Source organism: Solanum lycopersicum, chromosome 5 (genome assembly GCF_036512215.1).
Source record: "Solanum lycopersicum chromosome 5, SLM_r2.1".
NCBI lineage: Eukaryota > Viridiplantae > Streptophyta > Magnoliopsida > Solanales > Solanaceae > Solanum > Solanum lycopersicum.
The window spans coordinates 3,313,458-3,331,640 of record NC_090804.1 but is presented as its reverse complement, the minus strand read 5'-3'; the positions used below and the strand labels follow the sequence as shown (position 1 = coordinate 3,331,640).

The 18,183-nt window shown below is 32.8% G+C and overlaps 3 protein-coding genes across 14 annotated transcripts; 1 reads left to right on the top strand and 2 right to left on the bottom strand.

Annotated features, from left to right (window-relative positions):
* Positions 1-763: 763 nt before the first annotated feature.
* LOC101268863 (protein PAL OF QUIRKY) lies at positions 764-4,117 on the bottom strand. Its single transcript, XM_004238843.3, has 2 exons — positions 2,575-4,117; positions 764-1,873 (listed from the first exon to the last, which is right to left on the bottom strand). Exons 1-2 carry the CDS (start codon positions 3,675-3,677, stop codon positions 1,045-1,047), a joined length of 1,932 nt encoding a protein of 643 aa, XP_004238891.1. The 5' UTR covers positions 3,678-4,117; the 3' UTR covers positions 764-1,044.
* Positions 4,118-5,695: 1,578 nt separating this feature from the next.
* LOC101268570 (putative lipid phosphate phosphatase 3, chloroplastic) lies at positions 5,696-9,017 on the bottom strand. 3 transcript variants are annotated; one of them, XM_010322435.4, is made up of 9 exons: positions 8,883-9,017; positions 8,617-8,694; positions 7,555-7,782; positions 7,340-7,427; positions 7,142-7,251; positions 6,937-7,027; positions 6,665-6,853; positions 6,515-6,574; positions 5,696-6,014 (listed from the first exon to the last, which is right to left on the bottom strand). In XM_010322435.4, the coding sequence occupies exons 2-9, from the start codon at positions 8,650-8,652 to the stop codon at positions 5,845-5,847; spliced, it is 972 nt and encodes a 323-aa protein (XP_010320737.1). In that variant the 5' UTR covers positions 8,653-8,694; positions 8,883-9,017; the 3' UTR covers positions 5,696-5,844. The 3 variants fall into 3 exon arrangements, with proteins under 3 accessions (XP_010320737.1, XP_004238890.1, XP_069153877.1); XM_004238842.5 differs by having other exon boundaries at positions 7,555-7,779; XM_069297776.1 differs by lacking the exon at positions 8,883-9,017 and having other exon boundaries at positions 8,617-8,866.
* A 3,894-nt stretch (positions 9,018-12,911) lies between these two features.
* Positions 12,912-17,963, top strand: LOC101268277 (lipid phosphate phosphatase 2-like). 10 transcript variants are annotated; one of them, XM_069297772.1, is made up of 10 exons: positions 12,912-12,977; positions 13,171-13,223; positions 14,594-14,667; positions 15,614-15,838; positions 16,069-16,156; positions 16,324-16,433; positions 16,663-16,753; positions 16,846-17,034; positions 17,119-17,178; positions 17,573-17,963. In XM_069297772.1, the coding sequence occupies exons 3-10, from the start codon at positions 14,632-14,634 to the stop codon at positions 17,740-17,742; spliced, it is 969 nt and encodes a 322-aa protein (XP_069153873.1). In that variant the 5' UTR covers positions 12,912-12,977; positions 13,171-13,223; positions 14,594-14,631; the 3' UTR covers positions 17,743-17,963. The 10 variants fall into 10 exon arrangements, with proteins under 10 accessions (XP_069153873.1, XP_069153872.1, XP_010320736.1 ...); XM_069297771.1 differs by having other exon boundaries at positions 12,912-13,032; XM_010322434.4 differs by lacking the exons at positions 12,912-12,977; positions 13,171-13,223 and adding an exon at positions 13,247-13,329.
* Positions 17,964-18,183: the final 220 nt, after the last annotated feature.

Below are 18,183 nucleotides of genomic sequence, written 5' to 3'. Positions count from 1 at the left end.
TAAACTCGTCCTTCTAAAGCTCGGATATGTGATGTGCAACATTATTTGTTGATATTACAACTAGAAATATTAAACACATGTGATTTTGTGATCAATGAAGTGAATTAAGAACCAGAAAATCTCGAATACAAAATCTCAATAGAGGCAAAGAAAATACTAAGTCTTTTCTTCTCATCTGACTAAGCGTTAGGTTGGGGAATAGCGATCTTTGGTACCTATGCTCTCAGAGATAGCAAAGTACCACAAAAGGTTAGTCAAGATGCACGCAAACTGACTTGGCCATGACACCGCGGTTATTACACCTTAGAACCTGTAATTATGCTAATTTGGTTGTACAAAATATTAACAAAGCCATAATAATGAATACAGTTATACAAACTTTTAACAGCCCCTGGATTCAAATACCAACTTTGTAAACAACAATAGACTGGGAATGAAGCTGCAGAAATCACAAATCTCGAAATAATACAGCCAGATATATCTATAACAACATTTCACTGTAACGGCCAAGTTCTTTTTGGAGCCGTTAAAATATATGTTCTCAATATAAATGTTCTCAATATAAGAACATTTCACTATAGTAGCTAAACATTACCCAGACAAACAATATCATTATAGAGAAACTTGACTGTATATTGTAGAACGAGTTGTATCGTCCTCTCTATTGAACAAAGAAACAACAAGATCCAGAGGAGTGAAATTAACAAATATATGCAGGGCAACACAGTGATACTCTGGAAATCCCTCAAATCACGACTTCATATTTGTTCCGAAAACCATACATAGAACTGAGGATGTAACATATCAGTTTGGAATTATACAGCAAGATCTTGTACCATTATGCTTTCATGGGTAATAAACAGCATTACTTACAGAAGAAAAGAAAAGAAAGACCCCGACTTTCTTATTACCTATAACTTACACATTCGACAAACCAATAACAATAAGAATTCAAACATTTCAACAGAATATTCAAGACAAACTGAACCAATGTTTCAAAATTGCTTCTTTACGATCAACTCACAGTTTCATGCCTGCAAAGTTCTAATTTTGCTGCTTTGAGTTCTCCGCGGAGAGCTGAGAGGAAGTTTCTGCGAAACTTACTGCAGGGGCGGATGTCATGGTTTGATATTGCGCAGACAATTGGGGAGCAAGAGGCTGACTATAGTACATCTTAGCATGTGGATCAGCGAAATCATAAGCATAATTGGCGGTGGTGGCTGAAGTAGGAGGAATTGACTGAGAAGGATGATGAATCTGAGAGTAGTTCACGTATTGTGGCTGATGCTGGCCTGGAGTGATCTGAACTAATTGTGGAGCCGCTGAAGCTGAAGTTCTGTATGTACCAGCAACCATTTCAGGATTAGATGACGGAGGATTTCTAGCCGGATTATAAGCTGATGCCGGATTGGCCATAGTAGGAGGTGTTTGGGGACGAGTAGGAGGGACTGTTTGAGCAGGCTCGGTATAATTTGTTTGTTGCAATGGCAAACTGTAACCTTGGCCTGGTCTAGCAGGAATAAAATAAACGGGATACTGGTGCTCAAGATTCGGGTGTTGCATATGTGTTTGGTGCTGTGAAGGGTACATAGGATAGTAGGACGTCATAGGGACATGCCCCGAAGGTGTATGTTGAATATACTGCCCAGCATGAACATATTGTTGGGGTTGGAGCATTTGTGGATGCTGCTCATATTGTACTGGCAATGCATATCCACCACCACCATCCTGGACTTGCTGTTTCACCTGAACCCTTCCCATCGAATCACTCATATTCAGATCAGCTGAATTACCTGTAATCCTACCGCTCCCCGACTGGAAATGAACCCCTGGATCTTGATAAAAGTAATGTCTTTGCCTACCACTACCCTCACTGCACCAAATTAAATCAAGATCTTAAAAACAGTCCACACCAGTCAGGGAAAAAGACATAACAGAAGTACAGGCAAAAACAAATAATAACAAAAATATCTAATAGCAACTAAACACAAACTACAACAGAACACGGATAATCGAGGGACAAGGGACAACAGATAGTAACAAAAATCAGAGGATAAGAAACTACAGGTACAATACTACTACCTATGTTGCTCGGACTCTTCAAAATGTCAACGGTACGTGAAGGATTCACCAAAAGTAGTGTATTTTTGAAGAATCCGAGACAGGTGGGCATCAAAAGTGAAGAGTCCGCGCAACTACGACTACTACTACCAATATAAATAGACAACGCCCTGCTTCCCACTATTCATCTACTCTAAGCTCCGAGGAAAAGACACTAGAAGAGTCATACTGCTACTACTAATATGAGCAGACAACAAGACAACGCCCTGCTTCATACTAACCTTCAACTCTAAGCTCTGAAGACAAGAAACTGCAGGAACAATACTACTACTATCTACCACTAAGGCTCCTAAGGTTTGCATATACTCTCTACCATTCCCGACCTCGCTTTGTAGGACTACACTGGTTATCTTGTAAATGCACCATTTCTCAGTCTCAGACAATTAATATGTTTCAACAAACAGATACAATTTGATTCTTGCAAAAAGATCAGATTTTTTTAGAGAATTTTACCTTGAAACTGAATCAGGGGAAGGCAAATCAGATGGAATAACAGGCTTTGACATCAACTGCTGAGGCTGCTGTACCTGTTGCTGCTGTTGTTGCATCATCTGTTCAACCACCGGCACACCAGAAACAACAGTCGCCGTCACTACAACAGCCGGCGCCGGCGGTGAAGCTAAACCCAAAAATCCCCCTTCCTCATTCTTCTGCTTAACCCCAACAGTCATCTGTGCAAACTGCTCCTCAATTCCACCTCCCTTTTGACTCTCTTCAACATGAACCCTAATCGGCGGCAAATTCGCCAGCGACGGCATAGACGATCCCGACCCAAAAGACGACGTCGTCTCAACCATCGGTGAATCCGGCACCGATTGAACATCATGTATAGTACCTTTCACACTATTCCCACCATTTTTTACCTCTAATTGAGCTTCTACTTCCTTAATATTCGCATTTCCTAAATCATCGTCTAAACCCAGAAGGCAATTCACTGAAGAAGATTCAGAAAATACCTTTGTTGAAGCAGTAGAATTTGCCCCATTTAAAATATTCACAAACCAATCTTCAGATCTCACTGAACTATCTCTAATCATACCAATTGAAGGATTCCATGAATCAATTTTACTCGGAAACAGAAACAAACGAAGCCGAGTAATTTTAGAAGACGAACTCATGCGATCGTATTCATCGATCATGTTTTCCAGATCCTCATCGGAGGTAACGGAGATAAGTGAATCAAGGTCCTCGTTCTGAAGCTGATACTTCAAGCAAAAGGGTTTCCCTCCGAGAAGGGTTTTAGAGAGCCGAGCAGACAACTCAGCCAAAGAGCTGTTACGATCGGCGACGAAAATGCGGGTGTCACCGCCGACGTAGCAAAGAGTTTTGTCGTGAGGACGAGGGAATATGTGTCCTCCATAGCTGCACATTAACCGCAGTTTCCCGCCGGTGGTAGTGGCGGCGGTGTTTGACGGCTGCTGCTGCTCGTCCCAGGAATCAGTGTGGCGGGATCCCGGTGAAGAATCTGCCGAGTCTGCATAATTGATGGTTCCCGACGGTGGCACAGCTGCCGTCGCCGCCGTGATTGGTCCGCCGGAAAACGGTGGAGGGTCCATATAGGAAAGAGACTTGAATAAAAGGGAGAGAGAGAAAAAAAGAAGATAGTTTTGCCAGAGCTGTTTTTTGCTTTATAGTCCTCACAGCTGTTTTGCTAAACAATTTTTTCAAAAAAAATATTTTGTATTATTTTAGGAGACTGAATACATATATAACTAATAATAATCCAATTAAATTTGAAATTAGTTTTATTAAGATACTTGAATTATTGTTTATATCAATTAAGTATCTGAACCCTGGTAAAATTCAAACGAGAAAAAGACTTACGATGATATCTAAGCACTATGAAGCGAGGAAGGGCGTAGTAATCGATGAAATGTTTCGATTACTTAAAAATAAGCATAGATTTGAAAATTTCCGAATAGGACAATCTTTTAAACTGTTACCGAATTCTTTTATTAAATTCTTTCGGTTCAAATTTTAGAAATATTTTAAAGCTAATCTCAAATATATGCTAGTTAGCTAATTTAACCACAATAAACAAGTCATCTCCATTAGTCATATGCTTTCGCCTAAGTTGGACTAATTTTAAATTTTATAAGATATTTGAGATTAATATATATAATTAAAGAAAATTGATATATTTCAAGCGATTAACTATTAATCGAAATTATGCTAAAATCTAGTAAAAACATGAATGTATGTTTTTGGAGGGACCCACATATATATATATATTTTTCTCTTTGGCCCTTACCATGTGGGTCCTACTTTCTAGTCTCTAAATTAGCACAAACACAACTTGCAACTTGCTTGTTTAGACTAGGGAGTATACCAATATAAAAAGTTTAAATAAGTTATAAAAATATTTAATGGTGTAAAAAATTAATTTACTTATAGAATCGTAAAGAAATAAATAAAATTTCTTCACTTTTAATTTAAAAATTTAAAGTTAACTTTGACAATGAAACAACTCTTTGAAGAGTGTTGAAAGTTTTAAATTACAAGAATCTGAATTATATTATTTTTTATAATTATTTTGAAAAGTGTTTTTTGTTATAAATACTTTCTCTTTTAAAATTAAAAAAAAAAGCATCTTTGACTAATCAATTTAAAAATTATGTTAGTCAATATTAGATTAATATTGACCTAAGTGAAATCAACTATATGAATCCTAATCAATTTTAGAATTAAAATTTAAAAAAATGTATTATAATCTGAAGAGAAAGTAAAAGAATAAACTTCCTATTAAAATTATAATTTCTTGTATTTTTAGTGTCTCCAAAAATTTGTTTAACTAAATATCCAACAACTCCTTACACTCTGTTTGGTTCTCTGGTAATTATTGTATTGTATCGTTATCATATTTATAATAATTGTTTTGATTATTATGGTGTTGTATTGTTACATCGTTACGTAATAATGAAAATTTCTATTTTATGAAACAATCGATTTGGTACGTTTCCATTGTTACCAGAAAAAATTCTAATTATATCCTCGCATTATATTTCATAATACTTTTTTACCCTTTAACCTGTATTATTTAATTATAGTCAAACCTCCTACCCTAGAATAACTAAGGATATTGTAGTATATCTATAAATTACAATCAAACCAAACAATAAAAATGTTATTAAACAGGAACAAACAATACAATCTAATAAAAAATTGTACCTACCATACAGTACAATATAATAGAGTACAATACAATACAGTACATTATAAAACAATGTGTAACAATGATCCAAACAAAGCATTAAGCGAGACCTATAAAAAAATTAATTTAAATGAGTCGATAATATTAAGAAATTCATACATTTTAAGCGTAAATTGATCGATAATTTTTTATTTTTTTATTTTGAAAAAGTTGTCAATACACATTTTTTTATTTAATATAGACATTTCATGTTGGAGGTTGGTATGAGGCCCATATAGATCAGGCCCACTAAGGATACTAATAACCAACATTACCTAATTTTGATCTCAACTAACATGTTTTTGGCGTAATGGACGGGTTAAATTGAATTTGATCTAATAAAAAACACGTCAAGTAAATAAACGAGACGGTCAATCATAAAAGTTTATTTGAGCTAAAAAGCAGATCATAACTCGATTCGATCGATTCTTACTAAATTTTAATTTCTTTGCTTGTTCATTTTACATATTTCCAAATACCTAATAGAACTTTGCTATAGATATAAGCATAAGTATACAGTGTTTATACATGTCTCATATTCTGCCATTCTCCACATCCTCAAAAGCAATGGTAGTTGTACCAGATTGCTGATTCAGTTGTACCTCGGAATGTTCTACCTCTACTCCTCCGTTGGTAGGGGTGGCGTGTTGTCTGCTAACACGAACCTCCTCCACTGCCCGGAAATATGCATATGGTCCCCATCCTGAGAACAATGAAAAAAATGAACATATCGCGTTGATTTCAGAATTTTGTCCACTGTAACAGTAAAATCACGTAAAGGAGATTAGCAATGAAAAGGGGGGAAATAGTTGGAAATTAGAAGAGAAACGCGATTGTGCTTTGGGAATGCTAGTGATACTATATGTGTAGTTCAAGACAAAAGCTTAGTAATATGATAAGCATAAGGTATACTAATTGACTACGAGTGTAATAAGAGCATCAGTCGACAAAAGGATCATGTTAAGATGATCGGAGCTTTTCATTGTTTAAGGGAAATGCGTTGAGAAAGAGGAGATGCAGTACTATAGAACCTTTCAACGAGATAGTGCTTTTTTCAACGCTATCAAAATGGAATATATGTCAAACATAAGCTAGATACTAGTCAATACTAACAAGATCTTATTTGTAACGAGTGGTTTTGTTGGTTGACGACTTTAACTTAACATGGTATTAGTCTGGATACGACAAAATAATTCGAAGTACCTTCAGTATGGTATGGAGCTGGGAAGAACTGCAGATAACAGAACGCTGCAACGAAAAGACCTGAAATGTGAAACGACATGGAGTTTAGTATTTATGAAATGAAACGTAGCCATCGTGTACTTCAAAATGTTGAATTTGATCAAGACGAACCTATCAGTCCTCCAGCAAATACGTCTTGCCAATGATGCCAGTAGTCATCCACACGTGAGACCCCGACAAGAGATGCCATTAGAAGAGGAAGAAAAACTATGCATAGTTTAGCTATATGCCCTCGTCGATCAAATGCTTTAATCTTCCCAGCCAAATACAATGATAGAAACCCGAGACCAGCAAATGATGCTGCAAATAAGAAGCCATATTTCGTTATATCAGACTCTTTTGTCGTCCCACTAAAGAAAGAAAGATTATACGAGAATTCAGACCACTTGTATGTCCGCTTGGGAAACTCTTATGTCCTTCCTTAATATCACTTTCTTTACCATGACATTTCACGTTTCCCCACCGATCATACTCCTAAACAACGAAATAAATCAATCGAAAATTACTACATAATCGAGCACCAAGTTAAGCAATATGCATTCTTCATGGCTTTCACTATCATATCAGATAAACGTAACGGATACATACATCTTTACCATCAGGAAAGCAACGCCAGAAAAAGTCTGGTCGAGGACGTCCTACTCCATTCTTGATGGCTTCAGTAACTACAGCTGTAATTAGTATGGCAAATAAAATACCTGCAATTTTCGGACAAGCCTAGGCGTAATTAGTAAAGTCACATCTACTCGATGTTTCAACCCTTACAAACTCTAGAATGAAAATTACCTAAAATGCTGTGGTGCAGATCATAAACGTCCTTCCTCCGAAGATAGATGAAAACGAAGATTATAATAGGCAATAACACTGCATATAGCTGTTCATTAGAGAAATCAGTTACAAAAGAAAAACACTACAAACTCCGCGATTTGATTACAAAAAATTGAAATTTGCAAGTGTAATCAGCACTCTGCCTACTTCAATGTTTACGTTACAATACTCACAGGAATAGACCACGCTGGAACTGTATTATCTTTCATCGGATATTTCAGATCAGTCATCATATCCTTCCCAACAAACCGATGAAATGGACCGATGACATTAAGAACTATAGCTATAACAACAAGCAGTAGCAATATAAGCCAGTCGTGGATGTGAATTCTTGCAACGGATAAACCATGAGACTTAATAGTATGTCCACATCCGCGCTCAATCTCATGTGTATTACCCTGCTTCATTCGAGACAGACATATAAATACGTGTTGTTGCAAAACAAAATCAGTATTCGAATTGATACTTCATTCGACGAAAACATTCTAACAACCAAAAGTACTCTTAGCAAAGTTTGCAAAACCAGAACGAACAAGCACTTCGTGTTGAACTACACGAAGTGTTAATCATCAGGCATATTGGGAATACAGCAGCAACAAACATCTATGCCTCAAAAACAAGCAAGTTAGGGTCGGCTATATGAATTTTCACTGTCAATATCAGTCGATTTAAGCTTATCTTAGTCCGGTTAGAGTCTACTGTAGGAAGTCTTACCCTGCATTTCTGCAAGAGGCTATTTCCACAGCTCGAACGAGTAACCTCTTGGTTACATAACAACAACTTTACCAGTTACGTTAAGTCTCCTCTCCCTTCTACAAAGTTCATCCATATATTTTCGAATTATCTTCCTCGAGCACTAAATTATACCGATTGAATCAAGATCATTAACACCATAGTTCAATGCCCCAAATTCTTCCTACAAAGAAAAGGATTTTTTCATCCTAAAATCCGCGGATTATTAGATGAACGTATTATTTGTTGTTCCTATTGTTCGTTTCTCTATTATTTTCTACATGACTTCTTCACTACTGTATTTCCTTTTCTTACTATTTCGATAGGTGTCTATCAAAAACAGCATCTCTACCTAATACAGTATTACGAGTAACACGTTGCATACACACCACCCTCCCCAAATCCCGCGGAGTATGTTGTTGTGCAAGAGAAACAACAATTTCATAAACAAAACAAGAAATCAAAAACTAAAAATCAAACAAAGCAAAAAAAGGCTAACAAACCTGAAATACAGCTCTAATCTTATTTTTCCAGCTCATTTAAGCAGAGCTAATATTTCAATTACAGAGAATCTTGAGAACCTAAAATCCAAAAAAAAAAAACACCAAAAATAGTAAAAGAAACAATATTTATTTAGCAAATATATGATATGATATGATCTCAAGAAGGACTAATATAGAATCATAAGAAGAACAAATTTGACTTCTCAAGAAATTAGTTAATTAATTAATTGTGTTAAATTAAACATTAAGCAATGAAAATTAAGTACCCTTTTGAAGTTTCAAACTTTAGCAATGGCAGAACAGTAGTCAAATGTTGAGTGGAATTTTAAATTCCATGAACCACTTGTCCAAATAATATACATTACTTTATTATTTTTCGATTTTCAGTAAGACGTTCGGACCCCATATTAAAATCTCGAATAAATTTAGATCGCGCAATATGTCAATTTTGGATGGCGCTTTCAATAAAAATTTTTCCATACCTAAGACTCAATTATGAAACCTTTGATTAAGGGTGAAGCAGTCTCACCACAACCCATATTGATATATGTATATAGGTATTGTACTCTCTCTATTTTATATTAATTGAATTTTTGAAAAAAATTTCATTGTTCAAAATAATCAAATGTTATAACATTCAAGTACGATGTTCAAATTGTTTTTTTTATAGTTGTTTTTCCAAGTTACATTTATAATTTCACAAAATAACAATAGGGGAAAATATGATCTAAATTATGTTTTTGAATGTTTTTCTTAATAAGTGTATATTATTCCAAAAATTCAATTAATATGAAATAAATGGAGTAATATTTTAGTGAGGGATTCGAACAGTAGTAAACCTAAAATTTTTGTTCAGGGAGTTTGAAGGATAAAAAAAGTATATATATAAGTCAAGAATTTTTTTTTTAAGAAAGTAGTAATATACAATTTTAGTTACGGGCTCTTGAATTGTACTGTTAGGCTATCTCTTTCACTTGTTATCGAGGGGTTCAAAATATATATATCTACATAAATTCAAAAAATATATCTTATATATATAATATAATTTTTTATCGAGGGAATTCGAATGAACCTTCTAGACGACACTTGGCTCTGCCTCTGAGTTTAAATAGTGATGGAAGCAGGATTTTCAATTAGTGAATTAAAATTTGAAAAAGTAAATAAATGAATTAATCGAAAGAAGTTCAATGCCATTATATATACATAAAAAAAAATGAATTTAAACATGTAAAAATAATAATATTTTCGCTCAAAATGAAATCGTATGAACCCCTAACAATATACTGACTCCTCCTTGGCCCCTCATAGAATTCGATTAGATAGTGATTGCAAATACTTGTTAATCAGTTTTAAATATCAAAAATAAAAATCACAATCACAAATTAAGAAACTATTTGACTTCTTAAAAATTATTCAATTTATTCTTATATTTAGTATAGCTATAAATAAATATTATTTGATATTTATATAATTAACCACTTGAAAATCTATCAATTAACATGAGAAAATTGTATTTAAAGTTGAGAAATTATTGGATAAGAAAGTTGGTGGCATCTGAGCTGTTTTACTTATTGGAGACAGATAGATAATTTATTATAAATTTAATAATAAGAGATGGATAGGGTAATTTCAATTTTATAAATTTTAAATTTTTAATAATAATTTTATGCGGTAAAAAATTGATTCTAAATTTAATAATTATACATGTTTAATGAATGTAAGATAAATATACCATTTGAGCAAAAGTTAAGTTATTTGATTTGATTAAGCGCGTATCAAAACTTTTAGCTCCGCTCTATCAATATTAATGTTCCATCTTTTTGTCATTTGTAATTAAAAATAAATAAATAATGTCACAATAAGGAGAAAAAAATTAAATTCTAAAATAAATTGTTTATGATTATGTTACTAATCATGACGGTGGGATGTATATAAGATTTTTCTAAACACGGATTTAGATTTTAAAGTTTATAAATTTTTATAACAGTTTTAGGTTAATATTGTAATAATAAATATGATTATAGTTAAATGTCTATATGTAGTTATTGAATTTTTTTATATTTGGTGGACTCGTAAATTATAACTGATCCTTACGTTTAATCAAATGTATTAGGTTCGAGCATTAGAAATAAAAAAAATTTAATCAAAAGTATTTTTGTCTTTAATTACCTTTTTACAATACGAATTTAAATTAATCGATTCAGTAAAATATTAATTCCAAATGACTATCACAAGAAAAATAAATTAATAAGTGAAACTTTTTAGAAAAACAAACATATAATAGAGATACAATTTTTTTTAATTTTATTTTATTTGTAAAATATTATGTGAAACTACTGAGAAAGCTAGATTATTATTGGTCAACCAATTTCATTAATTTATATTCTTCCATATATTTTTCTTGTCAAATATTGAAGTTGAAAAATTACAACAAGGAAGAAAATTAAAGAATTAAGCTTCTTTCAAAGCTTTTTGTTTATTTATTCATTTATTTCCCATAATCATTTTCAATATTAAATTAAAAAAATTTGATTCAAAATGCTTAAAATTTTCAACTACGGTCATGTCATAATTCGTAGCAAAATAAAAAATTTAAACGAGTGAAATTCAAATGAAATTTAATTAAAAAATAAAATTAAGATAAAATTCTGATATCATTTTATAAACACGTCATGATACTAAAGATATAAACTTCATTCATATATAACAAAGAGTTTTTTTGTTTTTTTTTTTAATTTCCAGCAAACATGGCTCAACTATTTAAAAGTGTCTATATATTTTATATTCAATAAAATAAAATAACCTACCTGTATTTGATTCTCCAATAAAATTTTATAAACGTAACGCGATTTTAATTTTGTTGGCATTAATATATTAAATATATATATCTTTTTAGAAAATTACTGCAAAAATTAATTAATTAATAATATCCCACCAACATTGTGCCAAACTTTTAGCATGTGTTCTGTTTGACCTAATCCAATGGCTTAATTAATAGAGTTGAGCCCCCACCCCTCGAAATGATAATAATGCTATACGATAATAAAATATTTTGAAATTTATTTTTATTGAAAACAATTGCAATTCATATAACCCATAATGTGATATATATATATATATAAGTTTGTTCTATTATAGAGAAAAATATTTGTAAATATTATTTGAAAGTCCAAATATTTGACACAAAATCTTTCAACTTTTTGGCATTCTTTTGGTAGATATTTAAATACAAACTTTGTATAATATATGAGTATTATTTTCAGTAACTTAAAGACAAGTAATTAAATATATTAAGGAAATAATTATTTTTTACTGAAATATAAAATTAAATATCAACTACGTGATGACCTCGAGCAACAAAACCAATAAGTTTCAAATTTCTCTACCTAATCTTTTTTTTTTTTTTGTAGATTAGTCAAAGAAATTAAACAGAAAAGGCCATAAGATTTTTGTTGACTAAAGCAATTGGACTTATTTAAATTCAATTATATACATGATTTATTTTGGATTTTATAAAAGTTAAAATCAATGACATGTTAGACACAAAATTTATATTTAAAGGAAAGTCCCATTGTTTCAATACTAATTTAATCGATTGATTGTCTGAATTTTTTTAATTAAAAAATATTGAATTCTAATAATGAAACGATATGTCACATAATTAAAGGTAGAATTTAATAAAAAAATACATTTTACAATACAGATAAAGGTAAAAGACTCTTAAACTTCTCTTCATTAATTTTTCGAAGAGTGCAAAAGAAAAACACGACATAATTTAAGATAAGATGAAACAATATTTACTCAATAAATTCATAAAAGATAATATCCCTCCTGTTTCTAAAAGAATGATTATTTTTATTTTTGTCATAAGAATGATTATTTTTATTTTTTTGACAACAAGTTTTCATTTTTTTTTACTATATTTAAGATTACAAAAATAAAAAATTATTTTAATACTTTAGGCACAAGTTAATTTAGGATTATCACATTAAATTATTTTTATTTTAAAATTTTTTTATATCAAATTAAATTATTTTTTTAACAAAAAATATCAATTCAACTTGGGTAGGTCCTACACGTCGACAGTTATAGCCTCGAAACTCATAAATAACCAACCAAGTCTTCATTATCTGACCAAATAATTTAACATATTTGACAAAATCAACTGCTTTCATTTATAATCGATATAAATTGTGATAGAATAATTAATTAATATTTTATTTATATTTAATTAAATTTTATTATCAATATCAAACTCTTAACGAAAAATCAAAAAAAAAGAAAGTCTTTGATCTTTGGAATCTTCTATCCATATTTTTACAAATTCAATTTTCAAAAATAAAAGATTGTGAACTTTCCATGTAACTCGGCACCATATTTCATATATTTGTTGAAATTTTTTTATTTTTATTTTTTGTAAGTCTTAAAAACTGTCTCCTAAAGAAGAAAAATCAATTATTCAAAATTCTTTTCATACTTTATTTTTTTTTCATCTTTGTCTTGTGTAGTTATGGTCTGCCATTGCTAAAGATTGAAGCTTTTATCTTCTTTTAGGGACCCATTTGAACTATTCTTTTGTTTCCCCAGTAAATATCTGCTATAAAAAGGTACCTTTCAGTGCTTAATCTTTGATTTGACACCATTAATTTCCTTTTAAAAAGTCAAATTTATTCTTATTGTGATGTATATTTGTCAGTCTTGAAAATCATATCTGTAAGGGTTTGTATTCTGTCTTAGTTTTGGTGGGTTTTTGTTGTTTCTGTTTCTTTTGATGTGTGATGTACTTTTTTCTCTATTTTCTTGTTGAAAAATTGAGTCTTTAATCAGAAACTTGATGAAAAAATTGAATCTTTATAATTAGTCTAAATTGTTCTTATGAGTTATGATGATAGTATTTGTCATTTCTAGAAGGATTCTTTGCTGATAAGGTCTGTGAGTTTGGATTCTCCATTTTATTCTTTCTTGCCTCTTTGTTAAAAATTTTCCATTCGATGTTCGGTACCTAGGTTTGAGTTTAACTAATTCAAATTCGCATTGCTTAGGGCTCATTTTTGGGTTCTTTCCATATATCGGGCCGAAAAGAGCAGTCTTATCTACTGCACCACATTGTGCGGTGATTCTTTCTTGCCTTATGTACTGCCATTGCTAAAAGATTGAAACTTTAACTTGTGGGGGGACCCAATTGATTATTATTTTGCTTCTTTAGAAAATATTTGCTAAAGAGGGTACTGTTCAATGTTTGATTTAACACCATTAATTTCTTTTAAAAATTTCATTATTGTTCTTATGATGAGGCTGATAGTCAGTTTTGGTGTCATATATCTAGAAGGATTTTTTTCCCTTGTAGAAATGGTGGGGTCTTGGGTTTTTACTTTGATATGTGTTACCTGAGCCGACAGTCTTTCGGAAAACAACCTCTCTACTTCCACGAGATAGGAATAAGGTTGGTGTATATTCTACTTTCCCCCAACCCCACCTGTAGGATTTCACGGGGTATGTTGTTATTTTTATCTTAAAGTCTTTTATTTCATACTGTATTATCTCTCAATTTTCTTCTTTTCTTGCCTTGTGTTCTTCCATTGTTAAAGTTTGAAGTTTTATCTTGTGGGGACCCATTTGAATTATTCTTTTGTTTTCTTAGCAAATATCTGCCAAAAGGGTACCTTTCAGTGCTTAATGTTTAATTTACTACCATTAATTTCTTTCAAAAAGTCAAAAATGGTTCTTAATGATAGTAGTAGTCAGTCTTGATATAATGTAGAAGGATTCTTTGCTGATAAATCATGTTTCCTTTCTTAATCTCGGTTAGTTTTTTTTGGGTTTCTTCTCTTTTAAAGGCTTAGTACTTCACACTGTATTTTTTTCCCTAAATTTTCTTCTGTGACTGAAAGATTGAAGCTTTAAGGCATAAACTTGTGAGAACTCATTTAAAAATCTTGTCTTTTTTTGTTAATTTTGGTGGTTTTTTGGATTTTAGATCCCAAGAGATTGGACTGAAGTATCAACAGTGCTTAAATGGGTTGGAAAGACAAGATTAGAACTGTGTTTCAGGTTTGTTGGCATTTTTGCTGTGTTCTTTTCCCATGTTTTCATGATATCCATATTTTTTTAGTTTGATTTCTGGTTCTGCTTATCAATGCTGTTCCTATTTTCATTCTCTTGCAATTAATCGTTTAGTCGAGGGTCTGGCGGAAACGATCGGTTTACCTCCCAAGGTAGGGGTAAGGTCCATGTTGACTCTTCCTTCCCCATACCCCACTCGTGGGATTACACTGCATGTGTTGTTGCAATTGTCCTTTACTCGTTGGCGTATGGTACTTAATTGTTTTGACTGTCTTATTTAGCAGCAATAATGTTAATGATGAAAAATCCAAATTTTGTATGGGATGAGAAGAATTAGGGGGGTTGAACTGTGGGGTTCTTGATGTAGATTCAATCAGTGCAATTTAGTGCTCCAGTAAGATAATGAACGAAATCTGTAGTGATATTGAAAGATCTTTTAGTGATGATACTGTTTATTTTATTGGTATATCTACAACTATTTCTTTCTGCGGGATATTTCAGCATGTTGTGGTTAAAGAGGTCTTGTTTTCTCCTGAAAACATTTGAACATTACATTTAATCAACAAATTTTTGTTACTGATTCCCATTTCTGTTGATTTGCCAGTTGAAAATATATTAAAAAAACGTTATGTTTACTCTTAATTCTTCTCCTACGCAAAACTGGACCAAGATTAGCGTAAATGGACTGATATGAACAGTGAGGATTTGTAGCCAACCCAACTTGCTTGTTTTTGAGGCATAGATGTTTGTTGTTGCTGTATTCCCATTTCTGAAGATTATGTTGTGTGGTTCAAAACGAAGTGTTTATTCATCTGGATTTGCTAACTTCAAATTACTTTTGCTTGTTAGAATGTGTTATCAATGAACTATCAATTTGTATACTAATTTGTTTTTGCAACCGTACGTATTGATATTACTGTTTCAAATGGAGCAGGGTAATACAAATGAGATTGAGCTTGGATGTGGACATACTATTAAGTCTCATGGATCATCAGTTGCAAGAATTCACATGCATGACTGGCTTATATTACTACTGCTTGTAGTAATAGAGGTAGTCCTTTATGTCATTGGTCCATTTCACCGGTATGTTGGAAAGGATATGATGACTGATCTGAAATATCCCATGAAAGATAATACGGTCCCAGTGTGGTCTGTTCCCGTGAGTATTCCTTTTGTTTTTTCAACATATACAGTCGAGTATCAATGTAATGTATGTAATGTACGGAAAATTAATTGCTCTAATAGTACATTGAAGCTTCTATTCTACGATAGAATAGAGGTGCAGGAGGAGTGCTGATTACACCGTGCTTGCAAATTTCAAAAAGTTCAAATTTTTGTAATCAAGTCCCGGGGTTTCTAGTGTTATTAACAGATTTCTTTTATGAACAGCTATATGCAGTTGTATTACCTATTATCATCTTTATTTTCGTTTATCTTCGGAGGAGGGACATCTATGATCTGCACCACAGCATTCTAGGTAATTTCCGTTTCAGCGTTATTTTCCCCGTAGTACAGATTGAAATATCGAGTAGAAGTGAATTTTGTCTCTGACTTTGTTTTCATTGCTGTTGTACAAGGAATGTTTTCCTGTTTGGTTTGCCAAGTAACTTTACTAACTGCATTAAACTTGTTCAAAAATTGCAGGCCTCTTATTTGCCGTTCTAATTACGGCAGTAATCACGGATGCCATCAAGAATGGAGTAGGCCGTCCCCGACCAGATTTTTTCTGGCGTTGCTTTCCTGATGGTAAAGATGTATGTATCTTACTCTCCCAATCTGCCTGATTCGAGAAGTTTTACCTTTTTCCCCTATTAAGGGTTAGCTTCTTAGTGCATTTCTGTTTGACTTGTGTTTATCTGATAGTGAAAGCGCTTTTCGTGATGAACGATGATCATAACTGTAATACACTTAAAAGTGTATTGCTTAGAGTGGTGCTCAACTCCATTGTAAGACGATTGATTTATTTTGCGGTTCTTTTTTCAGGAGTATGATCAGTGGGGAGACGTAAAATGCCATGGTAAAGCAAGTGATATTAAGGAAGGACATAAGAGCTTCCCAAGCGGGCATACCTCATGTATGTAGCTCAACTTTCTCCGTTTCCACTATCCATGTACATTAAATCAGGATTTCCGAGATATCAAGAAAATTTGAGTTCTTCTTTTGCAGGGTCATTTGCTGGTCTCGGGTTTCTATCGTTGTATTTAGCAGGGAAGATTAAAGCATTTGATCGCCGAGGGCATGTGGCAAAACTATGCATAGTTCTTCTTCCTCTCCTAATGGCATCTCTTGTTGGGGTCTCACGTGTGGATGACTACTGGCATCATTGGCAAGACGTGTTCACTGGAGGAATGATAGGTTCGTCTTGAAATTCTACATTAACATTAAACGAGGGCTGCGTATCATTTGATGAATACTAACTCCATGTGTTTCACATTTCAGGCCTTTTCGTTGCTACATTCTGTTACCTGCAGTTCTTCCCTGCTCCATACCATACTGAAGGTACGTTCTTCACTAATCTCCTCCCGCTTTAATTACATTTTGTGTAGTAATTCCTCGCGCTTAAACAAACCTTTCTCCAATCTTTTCGATTTTGTTATATCCTTAGTACTTCAAAATATTCCGTATCCAGACTAATACCAAGTTAATTACACCCTTTCGTTGAAAGGATCTATACATCTGCCCTTTCTCAACTCATTTCTTGAAACAAAGAAGATCCAATCATCTAAGCCTGATCTGATCATATATTCCAATCGCATTTTCTTCTAATTTCCTATGGATTTGCTAATGATCTAGGAGAAGGCATTGCACCAAATCTCCTCTCCGCAACTTTACTGTTACAGTGGACATAACTCTGAAATTAACCCGATATGTTCATTTTTCTCGCTGTTCTCAGGATGGGGACCATATGCATATTTCCGGGCTGTGGAGGAGGTTCGTAGTAGCAGACCACACGTCCACCCTACTAATGGAGGATTAGAGACGGAACATCCTGAGGTACAACTGAATCAGCGAACGGGTACAACTCCCAATCCATTTGAGGATGTGGAGTATGGCAGAATGTGAGACATAGGAAACTGCTTATATTTTTGTTCAAAGTATTTTAATTGGCACAGTTTGTTATTTTCTTGTGAATATTTATGTTTGTTTTTGTTAAGTATTTTAGCTATAGGGAACTATTTGATTACTGAAATTGTTTTAATCAGTGGCAAGTTCTTTTTTTTGTGTGTGTGTAATTTGTTGCATAATTAGTTTATTGGTTGATAATTTTGTCATTATTTCTTTCATTCCTTGAGCTAAAGATCATTTTGTTAGTATGGAATTGATTTTAGTACTTAAAAAGGAAAAATGAAGGTGCTATAACCCAAGTTGCGAGAAAATCTCAAATATCTGGAGTTTCTTTTTGTATATTATATGGATAATCCGATTCGCAAGGACCATGATTGGAAATTGATCAGTCATCTTCCTCTGAGGAATAGTCGAAATAAAAGTGTATAGTACGATGAA